The 24,426-nt window shown below is 34.5% G+C and overlaps 1 protein-coding gene across 2 annotated transcripts; it reads left to right on the top strand.

Moving 5' to 3' along the window:
• Positions 1-1,027: 1,027 nt before the first annotated feature.
• Positions 1,028-19,163, top strand: LOC145306402 (cytokine-like nuclear factor N-PAC). Of its 2 annotated transcripts, XM_080148494.1 has the most exons (20): positions 1,028-1,161; positions 1,546-1,601; positions 1,937-2,030; positions 2,522-2,578; positions 2,965-3,066; positions 3,751-3,885; positions 4,999-5,083; positions 5,857-5,940; positions 6,294-6,373; positions 7,135-7,214; positions 7,755-7,833; positions 8,525-8,617; positions 9,092-9,187; positions 10,376-10,444; positions 14,712-14,798; positions 15,854-15,955; positions 16,483-16,557; positions 17,040-17,184; positions 17,500-18,186; positions 18,430-19,163. In XM_080148494.1, exons 1-18 carry the CDS (start codon positions 1,060-1,062, stop codon positions 17,112-17,114), a joined length of 1,551 nt encoding a protein of 516 aa, XP_080004620.1. In that variant the 5' UTR covers positions 1,028-1,059; the 3' UTR covers positions 17,115-17,184; positions 17,500-18,186; positions 18,430-19,163. The 2 variants fall into 2 exon arrangements, with proteins under 2 accessions (XP_080004620.1, XP_080004621.1); XM_080148495.1 differs by lacking the exon at positions 17,500-18,186 and having other exon boundaries at positions 18,479-19,163.
• Positions 19,164-24,426: the final 5,263 nt, after the last annotated feature.

Here is a 24,426-nt window from a genome sequence, read left to right on the forward strand (position 1 = left end):
ACAATTAGTGGGAAGGTTTGGACGCTTGAAAGTTTGTACCAACCAATCTAAATTTGATGAAAATACCAAAATTTTCAAACAAGCGAAGAATAGACCTATACAAATTTTGGGTACCACACAATTTAAATTCCAACGCCCCCTCCCCTCCTATTTCAAAATGTTTTTAATAATTATTTTGGCAAGTTGCCATAATTATGTTCGCGGATTTTAAGTCGACCCCAGAGAATGCCGCGGTAAATATCGTTCGGTTCATAATTTCTACAGTTGTTCTCTACATAAAAATTCCTTCAGAATGTTGGACAAAATGGTTATGATTTTGTTATTGGTAAGTTTTAAATAATTAGTTTTATAAATTAAAGAAATAAATTTTCCTTTGAAATCTAATTTAAACGGTAGAATAATTATATTTTTTTCGGCTTTAGAATAGGAATTTTTGTCAAAGAAGAATTAAGACAGAAATTCGAAGGAACAGACGCCGCTCCGTTTATTTATTTGCCTTAAAAAGTTAAAATGGGAGAAGTCAAAAGTCAATATTTGTTCGTAAATATTAAAATTATTTGAATTTATTTATGATTCTTCTAAAAAGTGGTTTCAAAATTGTTTATTTTTATTTAAATTGGGTACTTTTTCTGTAAAAATTAAATTTTAGTTTAAGCACAAATTTAAATTCTTTTCGTTCAAAAACTTGTAAATTCCAAGACCTTCAAAAGTTAGGTAAACTATTAACAGTTTATTTAGCTCTGCCACCTTAAAATCTGATTTCTTTATCTTAACAAGTCGATTGTGAATATATCTAGCTCCTTTGTGTTCTTGTTAAGGCTGCACATATTTATTTTTTAAACAAATTTATTAGGTTTAATTATTTAAATATGTGTCACGCGTGTCTGACTAAAATAGAAAATTCCTTATATAAAATATGAAATTAAAAGTCTGAAATATATAAATTGATTAAAACAATTCTCCTATTTACAATATATGTGATTATGTAGTGTACCTCAACGTTTGATATCAATCTCGCTGTTATAATGCTTTTAAATTTCAGACAATCTTAAGAACAGAATGTCTTCTGACCAGCTGAAGTTTCGTATAGGAGACCCCGTGTGGGCCAAGATGAAGGGTTTCTCTCCCTGGCCTGGAGTAGTAGTACTTCCCCCTTCTGAGGTAATATAAAGAAATCCCCCCTGTAGTCTGTGTTGAGAGTTGTAGCATTTCCCCCCCGGCCCTGTTAAGATAAATCGGGATTTCCTCCATTCGTCCAAAGTAAAACTGAGGTAAGATTATAGGTTACTTCCCATTGCCTGGAGTTGTAGAATTAACTGTTACAACTTATGATAACAAGGATGCCTATGTCATAAGTACCTAGCGAAACTCCAAATACAGGTATTTAATTTGTAGAACTATTTTAAGGCAAATAGGAAGACAGGTAAATGCAATTATAAGCATTTATCTTAAGAATCTTAACGAAAAATTTCAAACATTTATCTTTAAGAATCACCCCAAAACATTGTTTACTTCCTCAAATTCATAAAACATGTATTGTTTTAGGTGAAGAGACCTGCCATCAAAAAAGCTATGCACTGTGTAAACTTTTTTGGAACTAAAGGAAATAATATGTTATAATTTTCCTTTTATAAAATCAAATAACTACCAAGTATCCACTATTTCACGGCCTATGAGATATATATATACCTAGATCATTTAGCATGTGACTTATTTCTTTTCAACAAATTTTGTTCAGTTGATCTTGATTTAAATGTAATAGGATGTTTGTCTGTCTTCCCCCCCCCCCCCTCCCCTGGAATAATTGTTATTTTTCTTTAAGATATACTATGGAAATTAGAGAGTCGTCTTAACCCTCGTTTAATGCCCCCAGAGGCCCAATCGGCGTAGCCACTAGCTTTAGATAAATTGAATTATTACTTATTATTTCAAAAACAGACTTTGCCTGGATCGAAGAAACAAGTATGAAACCTTACGAAGAATACAGAGAAACTTTAACAAAAGATAAAAAGAGCAAAGCTATGGTTCAGGTTAGTGCAGATGGTTTTCAATTATATAAAAGAACAGGGATATTGCACTCAGAATAAAAACTATTTTACCTACAGATCTGCTTCCATCAGTGTGTGTCATATTTCTTGTTTGTGTTTTAGATTTATTGTAGCATTTCATTAAATATTAGTTACATACTTAGTTTGGATTTACTTTTGTTGTGCTTTTCATAAAAATAAAAAACAATTAAACTTCATAATCATGGATATTATTACCTGGATCTTATATCAGATTATCATGTACTTAAATAAAGTGAAACTTGTAGCTGGCTGAATTAACGATCCCCTCCATCGTCCACCTTTACCCCCTTCACTTCCCTCCTACTGGGTAAACTAACTGACCAACAAATGATGTCCATGTAAGCAACCTAAATTGACAATTTTTCCCCTGTAATATCCACACACATATGCTATTAATATTCATAACCAGAGTCAGAAAAACAATAACGAAAACATTATTTATCTGATTTCAGGCCTTGGCCGAGGTAGAGAAGTATTTAATTGACCGTGTTCTCCCAGGACAATCCACGGTATGTGCATTACATTTAAATCCTGAGAGATGGGACAATGGACATTAGATTAATCATACACCAAAAACTTATTTTTAACTTTCCTCCAAAAAACATGAATATACCAGATGAATAATTTTGTTCATCATCCATTGTCCTGTCCCCATTTAAACATTCAAGAACATATAAAACATTTATTACTAACAACAAACTTAATTTTAAAGATTAGTATTCTAGATTGTCCCCGCCTTAACAATGTGGTTATTTGACTTAGTAACAACTCTTTAAATTTTTCAAAACAGAAAAAAACTTGCTTTTCGAACTAACTACCTTAAAAAGTATTCGGTTACTACATTTTGTTTCTCGAAAGGAATTAAACTATCTGTATAAATATTTGTTTTATCTAGGGAGCCAGCAGTCCGTCTAAAATGAAGGACGAAGATAGCGAATTTGATGCTTTACTTTCTGGTGCTGGGGACAAATCAACAAAGAAATCTGCCAAGAAAGAGGTGAAAACTTAATATTTTAACAAGTAGCTCATTAAATCAGATGAACAAACGAACACTGCACTAATAAACATCAGGGAGAGAGGAGACTTTGGGCTGTTTATTACACCAGTCCCAAAAGTTTTATATCCGTTGTTTAAAGATCTATGGGGACATGTATTGACTTTTAATTTGTTGGTTCATGAAGTTATGTGTCCAAACGTTTCAACTACTTATTGTAATTTTGTAAATGGTTTATATTTTGTATCATTATTGGGGATGTGGATCATTTCTCGGTCATTGTCTTATCCCTTTACATCCCTGAATAAACATAGGGTTACTTTGGCAACACTTTCAAGTTTCAATACAATTAAACGACATATTATAGTACTCAATATACTGAGAGAAAAAATTTATGTTGCAAAATAGTTAGTTTTCCAGCATGGCTTCGAAACCGATTATATCCGCTGGATTAGAACCGGTTCTCACCCATGCTGAAAAATCATGTATAGCATTGTAGTACAGACAATTTGTCACGAATATTAAAATGAAAATCATAAAATCTGTACCTACCAGTATTATTAGCCAAGGCCTCGGCTCCTCGGGTTTAACAAAACTGGTTTTAATCTTATATTTCTTCTCGTTAATATCCGCGGAAAGCTGTCTATAATACCATGCGATAAATAACTATTGAATAATATTTTTTAGGGTGGGCGTAAGAGGAACGCCAGCGAAGGAAGTGGTAGTACGGCCAGTGGACCAGCATCAAGCTCCACGGCAAAGAAACGGGGAAGGAAAGAGGCTAAACATTTGAAAATGGACGAAGAACGAGACGCTAGTCCGGTAACGTTTTAATTGTTTTAATAACGAGGATATTTTTCCTGTGAAAAGTGTAGCATATTGCATCAAATGTATAAAAATCTGTTTGACGCTCTGATACTCTGAACGGAAGTTAGAATTCAGAGGTGGATTCTTTAAAAAAAATTGTCCCACTAATCGCTTAGTGGGGCAAAATTGTTTTCGTGAAAAATCCTCCAAAATCACATAAAAAATCTACAATAATTAAATAAAATCTTATGTTAATAACCAGCGTGCCGGAGCCGTATAATTTTGATGCGGCTCCGGCTCCGGCTCCGGCTCCGCGGAGCCGTATTTGGAAATACGGCTCCCGGCTCCGGCTCCAGCTCCGGCTCCGGCTCCTACCTTAAAATTAATATATCAATTTTTTTTCATTATTGAATTTGATAAAATAAAATAAATAATATAAAATATTTTGCTTTTATTTGATTAAAGCTATGTAAAAATAGAAGGATGTGTGTCTATTTGTCAAGAAACAATAATTTTTCAGTTTATTATATTGAAATAGACCGTTGCCAAATTATAATATTACTTTAAAAAATCATTTTTAGCTAGTCCGGAGCCGGAGCCGTTTTTAACGAAAAATACGGCTCCGGATCCGGCTCCGGCTCCACCAAAAATGTTGCTGCTCCCGGCTCCGGCTCCGGCTCCGGCTCCAGAACACTGTTAATAACCCTTCTATGATTTTGTTTAATTTTGTAGATTTTTAATGTGATTTTGGTGGATTTTTCACGAAAAAATTTTGCCCCACTAAGCGATTAGTGGGGCAAATTTTTTTAAAGAATCCACCTCAGATGTACTGAATTTGAAAAGCCTTTTGGCCAATCTAAGATTAGTAAGCTTTGCGCACAACTGACTGCATTCCTTGTTACATTCAAGCTGATCCGCAATTCTCGTGAAAGCAACTCGAATATTAAATCACCCTGGCCTAGAGATTTTGGCAGGTGTTCCATATGAAGCTGCCATAATTAATAGCTCTCACATATAAACGAGGAGCTTAGTCGAGGGAAAGCATTATTAAAGTAGCTTGATAGGTAGAGTTCTAATCTACCTCCTAACAAACCAAAGGAAAGTTGCTTGACAAATTACTCATTTTAGGTACAATACAGTAAGAAACCCTCAGTATCAAATCTTCTTGACCGACCAAATGCCATGGCCGCCAGACCAGCCAGTCCTACTGTTGGTAAGGTTTATTTTAGTAGGATGATTACATCAAACCCAGGAATAAGGTATAACCAACAAGGGAATTAAATCTAAAATAATATTTGGGGGGCAAATGGAGAGGTCGTCAATTTTACGATGTGTTGCCCCCCAACGACAGCTGAAAAACACGTATAGGTTTCGTGATTTTTTCCCGAATTAATTTCGTTATTGGTATGAGCTGCATCAAACCGATAAATAGAAATATCTATAAAAGTTAAAACATCCTTTTGTCTAGGAATTACTTACATCTAACAAATTAATGGAAGCCTCTTACCTATTAAGGAGTTTTCCCAAATCAAATAAAAATTTGTGGCAAAAATCAAAGACCTTTCAATTCGTTCCCAATTTTGTTGTTAAAATATTTATGTCAGTCTGTTTTAAATGGACAATGACATACGTAATGATTATATGATTATAGAATATAGAGTTGTGTTACGCTTTCTAAATCATATCTAAATGTTACAGGAATCGTCATTCAAAGTTTGAAATTTGATAGGACATTTATTACATGCTAATATTAACTTTAAGAGCCATCCATTACGGACATACGGACAGACCCTACTATATAAAGGTTCGCTTATAAGAATTAATGAAACTTAATATTGTAAAATAGTTTGGGTATAATTTAGTGACAAGTTCTCAGACATATTTACGTGCTTACATTTTTAGGACTTGATTATAGAGATACTTTGCTTGTAATACTATACCTCGTTATCCTAGGAATCCTTATCTTAATCCAACAAAATATTATAGGTATGGATTTAGTGACAAGTTCTCAGACCCTGAGAGAAAAAGATATTCAGCCCAGCAAGCTTAACTTTGGATTCTTAGGATTAGGTAAGAGTTAGGGGCGAGGCAAGCAACTCAGTCCTTTCCCTCAAATTGTTTATCGATCACTGAAAATAAGGAAGTGAGTTTTTTTTTCGTACCTAGCCAGACTAAAAGTAGACCAGTAAAAAATTATCCTTACTTTTTAACTAAATATTTCAAAATATTCCCCCTCCTTTGACCGGGGGGGGGGGGGTTCTATGCTTGGGTTTAAAATAACTTGTAAGAAGCTTCACTGTAAAGGAGAACCATATCGGTGCTGCGGTTAGCGAGATACTTTGTTAAACACAGACAGGAAGACTTAGTCTTACAGTCATTCTGTTACATATATAGAAATAATCCAAATTGGCTATTTATACTAGGTATTATGGGTTCTGGTATGGTGAAGAATCTTCTAAACTCTGGACACAACGTCACTGTTTGGAATAGAACAACAGAAAAGGTGAGGTAGATGACAGAATCGCACGATCAACGTAAAACTGTGAATTTGTATGCAACTTTCAAATGAAATGTACCTAATTTAATTTCAACTCGTAAGAAAGTAACTTCTTAATGAGTCCTTCTCCTTACATTTTCTTCGTTATTACTTGGGCCAATTTTATAATAGTTTCTTATTAAATCTAGGAATTTAAAGTTTCGTCAATAGCCTCTAGGGACTTCGATACAAGATTTTTAGTTGCCCCCCCCCCCCTCATTCAAACATTTATTTTTGTTTTGAAAAAATTGTATGGGGAGTATTATTGTCCCTGAAAATTGTAGATTCTTGTCTTAATTAGCAGCCAGGAAATTTACATTTATACAGTGGTGTATATTCTGCACAAGATTTATTTTTTTTTCCCGGCTAAAATTTTTTTTGTTTTTCCCCCCCCCCCCCCTAGTTTTTTCTCACCAAGTAGGGGGAAAATGGAAAAATATTTAAAGAACTCCATATTTTATTTATTATATCCCCCCTACCACACATTTTTTTTAGTTTTTTACACCAAGGAGGGGGAAAATGGAAAAAATGTTTTCAGTTTTCTTAATTTTTACATTTTTTTTCCCTCCAACCACTTATTTTTTATTCCCCCCCCCCCCCCTGAGCCGGGGATCCCATGTAGAATATACACCCCTGCATTTATACCATAGCGTTATTGACATGCAGTCAAAGTGAACTAGAGTAGCTTCGCTACTAAGAATGAAAACATGTATTATCATTATTTGTAGGTGAAAGATTTCGTGGAGGCCGGTGCTAAGGAGGCTCTTACACCTAGTGACGTCATTGCAGAATGTGATATTACATTTAGGTAATATATATATATATATATGATAGATAGATACATACAGGTGCTAAGGAGGCTCTTACACCTAGTGACGTCATTGCAGAATGTGATATTACATTTAGGTAACTTAGAAATTATTGATGTGGAATAATACACGGCAACGTTGTTGAAAAGAGACTAACCAAAGAAAACACACAGCTCAATTATTGATAGATAATTTGGTGTTTTCTCTCACAAAGCATTGTCGAACACAGAAAACCCGCAACCAATAATTTAGAAATTATTTTTTACTGTATGTTAGGATAGGTTTTATTATGTTAAGTTTAGGTCCGCAAGAGAAAGACAACCCCCCCTCCCCCTTGCACAACATTACCCCTTCTCAAGATTACCATTACTGAAATATTTGGACACCACAACTAAATGAACCAACCAATCAAACTTTAATTAAAGTCTCCAAAGTTGTTAAGCCAATGAATAAGAAAATTCTTTTATGTAACTTAGGGACACGTTTAATGTCCAACCCAATGTCCCCTACCCTCCCCTGACTAAAACTATTTTATTTAGCTGTGTGTCTGATCCTCAGTCTGCAAAGGAGCTTGTCTTCGGAAATTGCGGCGTGTTGCAAGAAATTAATACCACAAAGGTAAATATTCATTTTAACAAGGAAAATTTTTGTCCATTATTTGTGCAGCTTAAGCAATTTTTTCATTGCTTACAATTAGAAACAGTTAATAGTGAAGTTAAATTGGAAAATCTTGTGAAGTCCTCAAGATATATGTTACTGTATAATGTTTGTATATGTAAATCCAAATCCTTGTGATAATAAGATATAAATAGATTATCTAAGATTTGCTCATATTTGCTCGCGTGTGTTTGTTTATGTCTCATCATTTAGTAAAAATATATAAAAAGTAAATCTAATTTAATAGTTAAAAATGCACATTATTTTAGGTGCTGTGTCGAGTCATTGCTCTTTATTTGCAGTGAACCCTTATAATTACTATACAGACTTTGAATTTGACAGACAAACTGATGTAAGGAAATAAGAAGGAAAATATAGAGCAGCTGCGCTTCTAAATTTAAAGGATGTGAAAGCATATAATGAAATATTACTAGTTATTTATCATAAATCTATCTATCTAGGAATATTTAGAGATGACAGGTATTGATGGATACCAGCCAGTATATTGCTGGATATCTAATTGTCTATCTATCTTGGGATATGTATAGGTGACGACAAGTATAGTTAGTAAAGTAGCCAGGATATTACTGGTTATCTTAATTATCTATCTATCCAGGGATATTACTGGATAACCAATTATCTGTCTATCTAGGGATATGTCGAGATGACAAGTATAGATAGTGATACCAGCCAAGACATCGCCGAAGCCATCTCATTAAAAGGAGGCAGATATCTCGAAGCACAGGTGAATATTATTGTTATTTTCTGTCCTGCACTACGTTATTACCTCTGATATTAGCCTATTTAAATTATTTTTTATCCTTCAAACGGATTTGTTAAGGTTGATGTCATTTAAACCTACAAATTGATTAAATGGACTTTTCCAACTCTTGCTTAACCTAGCTTAGCTTAACTTAACTTAAGCTTCAAAATTCCATAAAGTTTTCTGTGGTCCATTTGAGATATGAAGGAAAAAGCCAATCATGTAGCTATGTAAATTTGTCTTACCTTTTCACAGTTTTAAATTCTTCCACTAATTCCGTCATTTGAATGGCCTCAAGATCTCCAAAATAGTGCTCTCCTAAAAGTGTGTCTGTATGTTCTTGTTTCACACATTAATAGTTCTTAAAGCAATTACAAAAAAATTAGGAGTAATAAAAAATGTCTAAACTTTTAAAAGGCATTAGTTTTCATAAAATCTAATCTTGTTCTATTTTAGATCCAAGGAAGCAAAGGCCAGGCACAGGATGGAACCTTAGTTGTCCTAGTTGCTGGCGACAGAAGCTTGTTCGATGACTGCCAATCCTGTTTCCAGGTATAGATAGACAAATAGACCAAGATATAAGGAGATAAATTGTACGATAAGAAAGTGTATAGAAACATTCAAGACCTAAGATGGTTTAGGTTTTTGGCGACAGAAGCTTGTTTAACATCTGATAAATCCTGTTTCCAGTTATATTGATAGATAGTTCAATTTGTAGCCACATAGATAAATCTGGATTCAGATAAATTGTAAGATATAAAATATATAGTTCACTCTGTAGCCAGATAGATAAATGTGGATTCAGATAAATTGTAGGATAGGAAGATAGAATCATTTAGTATCCTCGTTGTCCTGGTTTGCTGTGGACAGAATTTTATTTGACTGTCAATCCAGTTTCTATAAAAGATAAATGATCGATTGTTTATAATATTTTTATTAGTGATGGGAATCCGGATCCGGAATCCGAATCCGGAATCCGCCCAATTTTTGGCCAATTTTGGAATCCGAATCCGGATCCGGAATCCGTTTTTTATAGCGGATTCCGGATTCTAAATTGGTAGGCTAAATTTAATTTAAATAGGTTAGAAAATACCAAGCACATTTTTAGGACATACGTAGCACTTAAATTTTTAAATTTACTAATGTGATGTAAATGTTTTAGTTATGCTGGAAGTCAACACTTTAAACAAATCAAGGCTTCAACCAAGTAACATAGTGATAAATTAACGAAAAAAGCTATCCCTCTGTGACGGACGGCCTTTTAAAATACTGCTAGAATCCGGAATCCGAATCCGGAATCCGCCAAAAATAAGAATCCGGAATCCGCAAGAATCCGTCACTTTTTTTGACGGATTCCTTCAGAATCCGGAATCCGAATCCGGCCCAAAAATTCGACGGATTCCCATCCCTAATTTTTATACCTGGTCAAATCGATATTTAGACAACTACCACTTATTACCTAGTAAAATAATTTCAGAGGATTTTTTGTGTGTTTTGCTTTAGGTTAGTCAATATCGTGTACAAGGTACCCCTGCAGAATTAATGCCTCCCAAAGATTAAGCATATAAAAATCCTCTCCTTTATTTAGTTCATTTTAAAAAACAATGGGAGAGAATGTTTGTGCTCGCTAGGCATCTTAAGGAAAAGCGTCCCTTTCTCGTTGACTGCAAATCATCAAACATTAGGAGATAATATTAGTTTATTGCTCTTTATTCAAAGTAAATATTTTTTTCTGTTTAGGCCATGGGAAAGAACAGTTTCTACCTTGGCGAGGTTGGAAATGCCAGTAAAATGAACTTGGTCCTCCAGGTATAAGGGGGACGTAACTGAAGCTTTTTTGATGCTGGGGGGGGGGTTTTCTCCAGAACTACTTGATGAACCGTGCAAATTTTTTGGACTTAAGCTTTTAGGGGTATGAACATCTTATGGTTTCAAAGTCAACCCCCTACCACCACCCCCTAGCCCCCCGGGGCTCAAAACCCCCCCTAAAAATGAACCTAACCTTAATTTTCTCAGAAACCATTTGACCAATAGGGATGATTTCTTTAACTTAAGCTTTTATGGTTATAAACTAACTTCTAGATTATAAGTCACCCCCCTGCCACCAACCCCTAGCCCTCCGGGGCTCAAAAAAATCCTAAAAATGAACCTAACCTTAATTTTCTCTGAAACCATTTGACCAATAGAGTTGATTTCTTAAACTTAAGCTTTTATGGTTATAAACTAAATTTTGGTTTATAAGTCACCCCCCTGCCTCCAATCTCTAGCCCTCCGGGGCTCCAAAAAAACCCTAAAAATTAACCTAACTTTAATTTTCTCAGAAATCATTTGACCAATAGGGATGATTTCTTAAACTTAAGCTTTTATGGTTATAAAATAACTTCTAGATTATAAGTCACCCCCTGCCGCCAACCCCTAGCCCTCCGGGGCTCAAAAAAATCCTAAAAATGAACCTAACCTTAATTTTCTCTGAAACCATTTGACCAATAGGGATGATTTCTTAAACTTAAGCTTTTATGATTATAAACTAACTCCTAGATTATAAGTCAACCCCCTGCCGCCAACTTCTAGCCCTCCGGGGCTCCAAAAAACCCTAAAAATGAATCTAACTTTAATTTTCTCACAAACCATTCGACCAAACTTATAAACTAACTATAACACTAGCCCTCCGGGGCTTCAAAAACCCCAAAAATTAACCTAACTTTAATTTTCTCAGAAACCATTTGACCAATAGGGATGATTTCTTAAACTTAGGCTTTTATGGTTATAAACTAACACCTTGATTATAAGTCAACCCCTAGCCCTCCAGGGCTCAAAAAACCCTAAAAATGCACCTAACCTTAATTTTCTCAGAAACCATTTGACCAATAGGGATGATTTCTTAAACTTAAGCTTTTATGGTTATAAACTAACTTCTAGATTATAGTCACCCCCCTGCCGCCAACCCCTAGTCCTCCGGAGCTTCAAAAACCCTAAAAATGAACCTAACTTTAATTTTCTCAGAAACCATTTGACCAATAGAGATGATTTCTTAAACTAAAGCTTTTATGGTTATAAACCAAATTTGATATAGAAGTCACCCCCCTGCCGCCAACCCCTAGCCCTCCGGGGATCAAAAAACCCCTAAAAATGTACCTAACCTTAATTTTCTCAGAAACCATTTGACCAATAGGGATGATTTCTTAAACTTATATTTTTATGCTTATAAACTAAATATAGTCTAAAATTCACCCCCCTGCCGCAAACCCCTAGCCCTCCGGGGCTCAAAAAAACTCTAAAAATGAACCTAACCTTAATTCTAAACTAAAAGTTAATTTATAAGCATAAAAGCTTAAGTTTAAGAATCTTTTGATCAAATGGTTTCTGAGAAAATTAAGGTTAGGTTCATTTTTAGGGTTTTTGAGCCCCGGAGGGCTAGGGGTTGAAGGCAGGGGGTTGACTTCTAAACTAGAAGTTAGTTTATTAGCAATATAGCTTAAGTTTAAGCAATCATCCCTATTGATCAAATTGTTTCTGAGAAAATTAAGGTTAGGTTCATTTTAAGGTTTTTTTGGAGTCCTGGAGGGCCAGGAGTTAGCGGCAGGGGGGTGACTTCTAAACTATAAGTTAGTTTATAAGCATAAAAGCTTAAGTTTAAGAAATCATCTCTATTGGTCAAATGGTTTCTGAGAAAATAAAGGTTAGGTTCATTTGATTTTTATGGTTTTTTTTTGATCCCCGCAGGGCTAGGGGTTAGCGGCAGGGGGGTGACTTCTATACCAAAAGCTAGTTTATAACCATAAAGACTTAAGTTTAAGAAATCATCTCTATTGGTCAAATGGTTCCTGAGAAAATAAAGGTTAGGTTAATTTTTATGGTTTTTTTTTGATCCCCGGAGGGCTAGTGGTTAGCGGCAGGGGGGTGACTTATATACCAAAAGCTAGTTTATAACCATAAAGGCTTAAGTTTAAGAAATCATCTCTATTGGTCGAGTGTTTTCTGAGAAAATTAAGGTTAGGTTCATTTTTAGGGTTTTTGAAGCCCCGGAGGACCAGGGGTTGGCGGCAGAGGGGTGACTTATAAACCAAAATTTAGTTTATAACCATAAAAGCTTAAGTTTAAGAAATCATCTCTATTGGTCGAATGGTTTCTGAGGAAATTAAGGTTAGGTTCATTTTTAGGGTTTTTTGAAGCCCCGGAGGGCTAGAAGTTGGTGGCAGGGGGTTGACTTCTAAACTAGTAGTTGGTTTAGAACCATAAAAGCTTAATTAAAAAAAATTATTTCTATTGGTCAAATGGTTTCTGAGAAAATAAAGGTTAGGTTCATTTTTATGTCGTTTTTTGATCCCCGGAGGGCTAGGTTTTAGCGGCAGGGGGGTGACTTCTATACCAAAAGCTAGTTTATAACCATAAAGGCTTAAGTTTAAGAAATCATCTCTATTGGTCGAATGGTTTCTGAGAAAATTAAGGTTAGGTTCATTTTTAGGGTTTTTTTGAGCCCCGGAGGGCTAGGAGTTGGCGGCAGGGGGGTGACTTCTAAACCAAAAGCTAGTTTATAATCATAAAAGCTTAAGTTTTAAGAAATCATCCCTATTGGTCAAATTGTTCCTGAGAAAATTAAGGTTAGGTTCATTTTTAGGGGGGTTTTGAGCCCCGTGGGGCTAGGGGGTGGGGGTAGGGGGTTGACTTTGAAACCATAAGATGTTCATACCCCTAAAAGCTTAAGTCCAAAAAATTTGCACGGTTCATCAAGTGGTTCCGGAGAAAACCCCCCCCCCCAGCATCAAAAAAGCTTCAGTTACGTCCCCCTTTTCAACCTTTCTCACATTTTTCAAGGTAGTTTCTAAACTACTAAAAAGCACAAAAAAATTCTTATGTTTCCAAAAAACTAGAGTTATGATGGTTCTAACGGTATGCTTAACATTTTCTACTATTAACACAAGCCGCGCAGTTTAATTTTAATAATGTACTCATTTTTGCACACCCTTTGAATTGGTCATGTTCTATAAATATCTAAAATAAGGTACTTCGGAAAAACCGGTTTTAAAGGCATATTTGTTGAAAACAACGAAATATTTCTTTCTGTTATAAAATTTTAAGTAGGTACCTAATATGTTTCATCTAAAAGATTTAGGTATATTTTTACTGTTTCATGGACCTTATTTGAGCATTTACTTTTTTCAGTAGGGTCGGTAATTTTCGATACACTTTCATTACATGACATTTTTTCCATGTTCTAATCGACTGACAGAAAAAATCTAAAAACCAAAGTTGTTTGTTATTAAATTGCCTACTAAAATAGTATAAAAAAAAATTTTTGTGAGATGAATTTTTAGGGTACTTGTGGGGTCTCAAAGTATGACAAAAACAAATATTTTAAGGTCGGCGAAAGATTGGGTTGTACAAAAATTGGTGAGAGCTAGAGCGTAGACGTCTTCAGGGGACTTAATAAGCATCTAACGGGCTATCCATTTCCATTGAAAACTTTAAAAAAGCTTGTATAGTTTTTTTCACAAATTGACCTTTTCTGAAGCGGGGCGAAGCCTGTTTTTGCTTTTTTTATACTACCTTTTATACAAATTCTATATAAAAAAGTTAAATTTCGCGTACTTCGGAAAAATTTATTTTTTTGTAGAAAAAATTGACCTATCTTCATAAAAAAAATTTGTGCATGCTCTTTATTACATTTAGCAACGTTAACCTTTAGTGCATGCTGTAATAATATCAATATGTCATAAGTTTTTTGAAGCTTGAAAATGGACCACCGACTTCTCCTCGAGGTGGCGCGAAGTCGGTCCGGTTTTTTATTCCAATTTTGACAAACTTCCCAAAGTCCTAGGATAACGTCCTTTTAGGACATGTTAGACTTTACCGAGATCTTTCTTATGGTCTTGGTCCCATTTAAAAATAATAATTTTGTACCCCATTTTTTTTCAAAAAACCGAAAAAACACCCGAGTTCACCCGCATTACCCTAATATATGATCATACTGTATATAATATGAATAAGTATCCCCACCCATTGATTTGACTCTAATTCGCCTGTCTAAGAATATGGTTCTTGCTATGTATCTTACTTTATATCAATATTTATTTAGACTATGATTGGTGTTACCCTAGCAGGCCTAGCCGAGGGAATGGCTCTTGCAGACAGGGCTGGCCTTCAACAGAAAGATGTTCTAGAGGTGCGTTATTTTATTTTCTAATAATACTAGTATGGCTGATAATCGGTTAGGCTGATAATCGGTTAGTCTAAAAAAATTTGGACAATTTTTCCGAAACAAATTCAGATTAATATTTTTCATGTTGATTAAATCGGAGATGGCAATCTGAGGAAATTTTTCTAAAAATTGCGGATTTAGGTAATCAAAACTAATTCGGATCCAAATGTCTATGGTCCATAAATTTGCGGATTCATACGATACGGATCCAGATTAATTTTCCTGGCTTTAATACAAAGTGTATTTGTATGGTGTTTGTTGACCTACCTTAATACAAAGGGGGGGGGGGGGGGGGCGGATGTGCCACTTTTTGAAACCAAAAGTAAAACACGCATGATCTCAGCCCATAAAAGAGTTACAGCTCTAAAATTTAACACAGCAATTGCTTTTGTTGAGAACAATATGGAACTGTGAAGAAACGGCGGCGGAACCGCCGCTCCCGCCGAAAACCGCCGTTTTCCCGCCAAAATTTTTTGCCTTTTCTCGCCATAATAGACAATTTTGAATCATCTAAGATAAACTTTTTTTTTCATAAAAAAATTCCCTTATATTTTCACGTGACACTTTCACAATATTTCAAACATGTCAATATTTAAAAATATTTAAAAGTGTAAAATCTTTTAAGTGTCAAGTGAAAATATAAGGGAAATTTTTATGAAAAAAAAAGTTTATCTCAGATGATTGAAAATTGTCTATTATGGCAAGAAAAGGCAAAAAAATTTCGGCGGGAAAACGGCGGTTTTCGGCGGGAGCGGCAGTTTCACCGCCGTTTCTTCACAGTTCCATATTGTTCTCCACAAAAGCAACTGCTGTGCCAAATTTTAGAGCTGTAACTCTTTTATGGGCTGAGATCATGCGCGTTTTACTTTTGGTTTCAAAAAGTGGCACATCCGCCCCCCCTTTTTCTTTCTATATTTTCAAATTGACTTGACCTAAAATCATACGCCAGGAAGGTTTTATTTTGTCAAGTTAAAAGACAATTTACTTACAACTGTTTGTTACATGATTTTTGTTGTCAGGTGTTAGAATTAACCGGCCTGAACTGCCCCGCAATTCTGCAAAAGGGAAAAGCAATTATCGAGGGAGGATTCCCAACACACCAACCTCTTCAACATATGCAGGTTAGTAATAGAGGGGGAGAGGAAGATACCCTAAATTAAAATAATCTTGTTTTGAGAAAAAGAATTAGTTTGAGGAACAACTGTTATGTACGTACAAATCTAATTAATTTTCTAAAATAGCAAAATTCCTTAGAGGCTGTCCTGAAATTTCCACCGACCTGTCACTTTGGTTGGTTTAGAGATTGTAGACAGCTATACATCTACGAGTCATGCATATTGGGTTATCTCATTGTGATTTTTTATTTCAAATATTTTGGTTGATTCTACGTATCTTATGCAATAAGACGATAAAATGACAAATGTTTTAAAATTACCCCTTCTGCAGATTGAAATTATTATTGGAAAAATTTAGACACTGCTATTTGGGAACAAATCAATCAAAATGATGTACTCAAATTTCAATATTTTTGACCCAACAAATGAAAAAACGTGGTTATAAAACTTTTGATATTTACATTCCAATGTCCCCTCCCTCCCTGAGATATTTGAGCATTTTTTTATAAAAAAGAAACTTGTTTTATGTTTAGAAAGACCTGAAGTTGAGTTTAAACATGGGCGACCAGTTGGAACAGCCTTTACCTCTAACTGCCACAGCCAACGAGGTAAGTTTTGAAAGCTTAGCTACTCTTATTCTTAATTATAAAGTAATAAGGTTTTTTCGTCTGTTGATTAAGATCTCAGAAATTGCTAGTCCGAATGAGTTGTAAAGCTTTCTAAAATGTCTTAGCCTCTTAGGGTGGTTTGAGGTTTTTTCCTTGACCTACCTAGCCTCTTCCTAGATTCCAGGTGCGCAGATTCCTTTACGGTTAAGATTTTTATAGGTCTATGAAAGGTTCATTACTAAGTGGGATCGTCCCTAAAAAAATAACTGCTACAAAATATAAATATGAAAAAAAATTAAATAGGTGAAAATGGGTTATGTGATTTTTTCTTCAATAGATCTAGTAGGTATTTTTAAACAAATGCGCTTTAAACCTCCTTGTCCGAATTGAAAAAAAAAAATAATTCTTTTGTGCTTCACTACTTATAGATGTTGTCATCCTTATTTTATCTATGAAAACTAATTTTGTTTGACATGTTTCAGGTTTTCAAGCACGCGAAGAGACTCGGGTACGGGGAACATGATGTATCAGCTGTCTATATACGAGCAAGATTCTAGTAGAATAATAATATACATTATACACACGTACACTCAAATACTTTATCATTATTATTGTATCATACAACAGGTTTACAAAGGGAGTTTGTAATATTGCAATGTTATTTTATTTCACCAGGAGTGTGGGACTTTGGTCTTAAAATTCCACCGGTACCCAGAGTTTTATTACCACGATTATTCTTTGCCGCATAAACTTTGGCTACATTTATGGAATTAAGATTGGTTGTTTCTAACATGCAGTGTTCAAACTTTTCAGCCAATATTTTTTTTCTTTTAAATTGGTAATTTTGTAGATGAACATCAATTGATCGTCCATTGTCTTATCCCTTAAGACCCCTGATTTTTAATTGCAAATTCCTTTTTGACTTGAAAATAAAATAATTAGTAAAAATTGCTTCATTGATATTTGTAAATAGTGTAACTACAAGCACCTGTATTCAAAAGTGTACAATAAATAAGGAAGTTTTTTTTAATTTGACTTTATTATATTATATCCCCCTCCCCCACTCCTCCTCCTTGGCTCCTGTTTATTTTCGCTGGATAAAAATCGGTTTTCAGTCATACTAAAAAAACAAGTATCGTATTTTAGATATTTGTACACGAAAAAAAAAATTATGGACTAATCTATTTTTTTGTTAGCCCGGTCCTCGAGCAACTCTCGGGGCCAACAAAACAAAAGTTAATCGTATTTTTTTGCTATCCCTAGACAACTGTCTATATAATGATTTCAAAATATAAACAAATTGTACTTTTAAAGTATTAAATCCTTTATAGGTATTAAGTCTGTCAAATTAAATTTAAATTACCTAGGAAAGTACATGATGTGATGATGTTAAAACCTGTAAAAAAGTACAGATATTAATTAAAATAATTTTTTTCGGAGTAACTCACCTAAAGTACACCTATAGAATATTTTATGCTGGTTCCTCATTTGATTCAAAGATATAATTATACCTATATTTTTTACAAGGATTCGTAAATACTGAGATATTTTTTCTATGCATTATTAGTTATTTCGGTGCTTTTTTTATTTCATGATTATTTTTAAATATTTTTTTGTTCATTTTGCTTAGTAGATTTAGTTTAAAATATGTTCATAGTAGTCCAAGTGTGGGAAAAGGGTATTTTACCCCTCTTCTAACTTTGAAACCCCTCATTTTACCCACCTCTTATTTCACAATCCTCAAAATAAAAAGTTTGGACGTCCTTGAATATGTTCCTTATAATTTTTGCTTTAGTTAAATTTGGTTTATCTTAACTATTGGAAAACAATTTCAGTTGTGGCTTCGAAACCGATTGAAATTCACTGGATTAGAACCGGTTCTCAGCCATACTGAAAAATCATAAATGATATCGTTTTACAGACAATTTTCCACGAATATTAAAATAAAAATCATAAAATTAAAACTAGTTTTGTTAGTCCGGGACTCCGGCCCCTTAGGGCTTACATAACTGGTTTAAATCTTATAATTTTGTATTAATTTATCCTCAGAAAGCTGTCCATAATATAAAAACTATTAAATGTTTGTATTGAATATTATAATGATACCTTTTTATTTTATACATTAGGAAGTATTAAACCTTCTTTATATATAGTAAGACACATAGTACCTAAAACATTATTTGTTTTTTAATGTTTTTATTAGTAGTGCTTTTAAAAAGTCAACATTTTTAGGGGTTCATCCTTTAATAAGGTTCTACAGTGTGCCTATCATTTTGTGGAAGCCTCGTCCTAATGTTATAAGAATGTTTACACCAACCCCCTCCCCCTAAATTAATTTGGGGATGCCTTAAAAATTTGGGAAATACATTAGATTACCCCCAAAAAAAATCTTTGATAACCATCATTTTTCTCCTCTAAAATAAAAGGCTTTGACGTCCTTTCCTTATCCACAAGTAAAAGTGTAAATAAAAGTTGCTAAAAACTAAAACTTAATAATTAATTTTAGTATGAATCATATTTCTGTATAAAAAAGATGGATTAAATGCAGTTTTTTAATTTGTCATTAATGTACTCTAAACTAAAAAATAAATTGCAAAGAAGATAAATATTATTTTTATTACGGGGGATGCCAGGAAATTGGGTCGTTTATTACACTAGTCCCCAATGATTAATAATAACGTTTGCTTACTCGATGGCTTTTCAACTTTGTTGATTGGTTGGTTGATTAAGTTAAGTATTCAAACGTTTCAACCACCTATTGTAATCTACAGAAAAAGTAATTTTGTGTGTCATCATTGGGGATGTACATCAACTCATCGACCAATCATCCATCCATTCCTTAATGCATATGTGACCTATCATAATTTACGTGAAAAGTTTCTTAAATGTAGCGAGACACTCGCACCCTTCTAGTAGGCATCTTATTTTCTTTATTTGTGTCATATTTTTATTAATTTTGGAACAATTTCATCATTTCAAATCAAAAATAAAAACCCGCTATAATTCAAAAGCAAAAGGGTGAACGCCCTCATCTTTTGGAGTTAATAAGAATTAACACCCCCCCCCCCCCCCATTCCTATACTAATCACAGATTGGTGGCTATTATTAAAACTCAGAAAGGGAGGGGACATTGGGCTGTTTATTACACTGGTCCCCTAAGTTTTTAATAACGTTTTCCATTCATTGGCTCAACAACTTTGGGAACTATGCCTATTAAATTTTGATTGTTTGATTCATTATTGTGAAAATGCTTATAAATTTCAACCTCTAATTGTAATCTCCAGAAGTGGAAATTTTGTGTATTATCATTATAAGTGTACATAAATTTTTCGGCCATTGTCTTATCCCTTTAGTTCCCTGATTAAAATTACCACCTGTATATTCGCGTCACACAAACTATTCTAACTGATTTTTCTAGAATTCTAAACTTGTCTGATCATGTTCTATACTCGCGGGAATAGAGATAAGATATTATAGACTCATCAGAATCTAGTTTTACAAGATAAACTTGTTCTGCATAAATATAAAGGTAAAAGACAATTACATATAAATCTATTTACATCCCCAATGTTGATACACAAAATTATCTTTAATGTGGATTACAATTAGTTGTTAAAACGCTTGAACACTTACTTAATGAACCAACTAATCAAAAATCAATATAAAAGTCCCCAAAGTTGTTAAGCCCACGAATAAGAAAACGTTATTATAAAACTTTGGGTACTCCCCCTTCTTCACTGCTTGTTGTGAGTTTAACTTACACTGTTTTTTTGGCAAGACATTTTGTATTGGGGAATATTTTTTCCGCTTTACAATCTTATGAAAATCTTTAGGGGGTTTACATTATCTAAAAATTTGGGTAGATGCTATTGTTCAAAGCACTTAATTTTTGCAAATTAGGTAATTTTTTGACAATTAATAAACTTAAAATCTTTCTACTCACCCCCCCCCCCTCCCTCCCCCTACATTTGGCACTAAGAGAATACAATGTATTGTAAAAATATTTTGACGGAAATTTTTGTTGTCAATTTAGGTTGCTAATATAGTCCTCAGATATTGGTCAATACGTTTCTCCATGGTCGGGGATGGGGGATTTTGTTATATTAGCCAGCAGGGAGAAACATTTATTATCATAGGGTATGAAATAATCTCTCACAATATCCACGTATTCCATACCAAAGGTATACTTTGTTTATTACAAATAGTCCGAGACCATCTTTTTATAAAACGCGAAATGGTAATGATAATTATTCTATCATAACTCTAGTGAAAACTGTGTTTTAGGTGACAGAAATAAACCCGCGAAAAAATTAATTCTTTCTGTATTTGTTTTCCGGGGAAGCAGGACAGAGGGGGTGGGGTATTTAGGGAGTATGCTGGTACAAAAAGGAAGGAAAACAGACGCACTTCCAAAGGCACAGCAAAGGTCGATGGCCAAATGAGCATTGCGACATCCATTTTTTCCGACTTGTTTAGTATACCGCTGCTTATATAGAATTAGGGTGTATCTGTCAGGAAGGTAAAACCTACACGAGTAATTTTGTGTGGGGATGTACATCAATTTATTGGTCATTGTCTTACCCCAGAATAGCTGTACGTTTGTCTGTTCATTTTTACTTAGCAAATATCTACCACTATTTTTTTGTAGATTCTCGTAACTAAGGTAAAGATACCTATTGATGAATTTAGTTGTTTTTCTTGCTGCGCTACTCTCATATGTTATTATCCTTGTTATATAGTATTTGATATGCCTCCAATTTTACAAACAAATGTTTATTTTACCCCCCTCTGTTCCTTCCCTCATTTTTTAGTATTTTCAAACGGTTTTTACAAAAATTTCTCCGCTTATTACTTTAATTGAAACTAGCGGTTGCGCCTCTAGAATTGTATTAAAAGTGGGCAGAAAAATAGCCCAAAACCTTAATACGGTTTAAATCTACCTTAGAGAATAGCCAAAAACCATCCCTGAACCATGCCTCATGAGGTTACCAACATTACACATTTTACCTATTAATTTGATATATAAGTTTTGATAAAATTTAATCAAACTGTCTAAAAACTTAATGGTTTTAAGGTGAGTTTTTTAATTAACAAAACATAATCCTTAAGATTACCATCTACCAAAGGCGGAATTGCACACATAAGACGTTTGAGGAAGTCACCATTTCTTCTAGATAGATAGATCTCTAGTATAATGTTAGAATCATCCTATCGATTTCAAACCTTTTATAGCGAAGGATCTCTTCAATAAAGTCCTAAAAATGTACGTTCTGTCCATGAAAAGCATCTGACATTCAAGCAATTTTGCACAACATTCACATTTAACGTTGTACATGACTTTTTAACAATCTTCTGCTAATATTATTTTAAAAGAAGGTGTATCAACTTTTTTTTTATGGCTAGCCGGTTCTTTTAGTAAGTAGTAGATGTAAAATTTTTCATAGAATTCAGATATGCAATCGGTTTTTTTGTAGACCTCTTATTTTTTAAGTAAGGGGGGGGTCCGTAATGACATCTATTCGAAAACCGTGAGCAAAATGGTCTAAATATTTAGCTAGACCCTTCAAACTTGGTATATAAGCCTAGTCCTATAGGTATTACATCTAAATGGCAAAAAAATCCAAAATTTTTTATTTTAAGGTTAGGTTAGGTAAGAAAAACCCTGCGGAAATGGGGTTTTTAGGCTTTTTTTAGTCTATTTTGATGTGGAAACTTACCTTAAATTATTTTTTCTTAGGGTTTTAACTTAAATACACTGTGTCTACTCATATGGACATTACTTAAGATGATTCAGCAAGTCTTGGACCAACCCCAGGGGGCTAGGTGGGTGGCCCGCAGGGGTTAAGTGCATTTTTCCCAATATATATGTTGTGATACATCAAATTATAGGTTTTTTAGGTCAAGGAACTCAAATTCAGAGCTAAAATAAGCATTAGACTAATCTAAAGCTAGCCCCAGCGGGCTAGGTTGGTGGCCCGCAGGGGCTAAGTGCATTTTTTCCAATATATATCTTGTTATATATCAAAATATAGGTTTCTTAGGTCAAGAAACTCAAATTCTCAGCGAAATTAGCATTAGACTAACCTGAAGCTAACCCCCCCGGGCTAGGTTGGTTTTCTGCAGGCCTTAAGAGCATTTATTTAACCTAACCTAGAAACTTACTTATATTTTTACAGGTTTTTTTTCTTGAATAAACTGTGTCTATTAATGAGGACTTTATTTAAGATGATCCAGCAAGTCGGGGACTGACCCCAGCGGGCTAGGTGGGTGGCCCGCAGGGGTTAAGTGCATTTTTCCCGATATATATGTTGTGATACATCAAATTTTAAGTTTTTTAGGTCAGTAACTCAAATTCAGAGCTAGAATTAGCATAAGATTAATCTGAAGCTAGCCCCAGCGGGCTAGGTTGGTGGCCCGCAGGGGTTAAATGCATTATTTTCCAATATATACCTTGTTATATATCAAAATTGGCATAAGACTTACCTGAAGCTACCCCCCGCAGGCTAGGTAGATTTTCCGCAGGGCTTATGTGCATTTTACCTAACCTAACCTAGAAACTTACTTATTCTTTTGTTTTTTTCCTTGAATAAACAGTGTCTATTAATGAAGACATTATTTTAGATAATCCAGCAAGTTGGGGACCGACCCCAGTGGGCTAAGTGGGTGGCCCACAGGGGTGTAGTGCATTTTTTCTAAAGTATGTGTTGTCATACATCAAATTATACCTAGGTTTTTTTAGGTCAAGAAACTCAAATTTTTTTATCTCAAATCATTGGAATCTGAAAAATCTTATTTTAGCTTCTTGATCTAACTAAAACTGTAGTTTAATGCAGTAAATACTTTTGAAAAATTTTAATTAACCCCCTGCGGGCCTTTCTTCTAGCCTCCTTGGGTCAGCCTCCTGTATGAAGAATCTTTTAAATGATGGCTTTAGGAATGAACACTGTGTATCTAAGTAAAACCTAGCCCGCCTGGGTCAGTCCCCGACTTGCTGGATCATCTTAAATAATGTTCTCATGAATAGACACAGTTTATTCAATTAAAAAACCTTTAAAAAAGTAAGATTCTAGGTTAGGTAAAATGCATTTAAGCCTTGCAGGCAACCCCACTAGCCCACAGGGGCTAGCTTCAGATTAGTCTGATTCTATTATTAGCTCTAAATTTGAATTTCTGGACCTAAAAACCTATAATTTTATGTATGACAACACATACTTTTTAAAAATGCACTTAACCCCTGCGGGTCACCCACTTAGCCCACTGGGGTCGGTCCCCAACTTGCTGGATTATCTAAAATAATGTCTTCATTAATAGACACTGTTTATTCAAGGAAAAAACCAAAAGAATAAGTAAGTTTCTAGGTTAGGTTAGGTAAAATGCACATAAGCCCTGCGGAAAATCTACCTAGCCCGCGGGGGGTAGCTTCAGGTAAGTCTTATGCCAATTTTAGCTCTGAATTTGAGTTTCTTGACCTTAAAAACCTATATTTTGATATATAACAAGGTATATATTGGAAAATAATGCATTTAACCCCTGCGGGCCACCGACCTAGCCCGCTGGGGCTAGCTTCAGATTAATCTTATGCTAATTCTAGCTCTGAATTTGAGTTACTGACCTAAAAAACTTATAATTTGATGTATCACAACATATATATCGGGAAAAATGCACTTAACCCCTGCGGGCCACCCACCTAGCCCGCTGGGGTCAGTCCCCGACTTGCTGGATCATCTTAAATAAAGTCCTCATTAATAGACACAGTTTATTCAAGAAAAAAAACCTGTAAAAATATAAGTAAGTTTCTAGGTTAGGTTAGATAAATGCTCTTAAGGCCTGCAGAAAACCAACCTAGCCCGGGGGGGTTAGCTTCAGGTT

Source organism: Acartia tonsa, chromosome 14, assembly GCF_053477335.1.
Source record: "Acartia tonsa isolate MP-2025a chromosome 14, ASM5347733v1, whole genome shotgun sequence".
In the NCBI taxonomy this organism is placed as follows: domain Eukaryota; kingdom Metazoa; phylum Arthropoda; class Copepoda; order Calanoida; family Acartiidae; genus Acartia; species Acartia tonsa.

What these genes read in the sequence shown, in the direction of transcription:
- LOC145306402 (XM_080148494.1), top strand. Translation starts at nt 1,060, where the DNA reads ATGTCTTCTGACCAGCTGAAGTTTCGTATAGGAGACCCCGTGTGGGCC. An exon ending in AAGAACGAGACGCTAGTCCG is followed by an intron (nt 3,886 to 4,998) that starts GTAACGTTTTAA and finishes TACTCATTTTAG; the next exon opens with GTACAATACAGTAAGAAACC. An exon ending in AACCTCTTCAACATATGCAG is followed by an intron (nt 15,956 to 16,482) that starts GTTAGTAATAGA and finishes TTTTATGTTTAG; the next exon opens with AAAGACCTGAAGTTGAGTTT.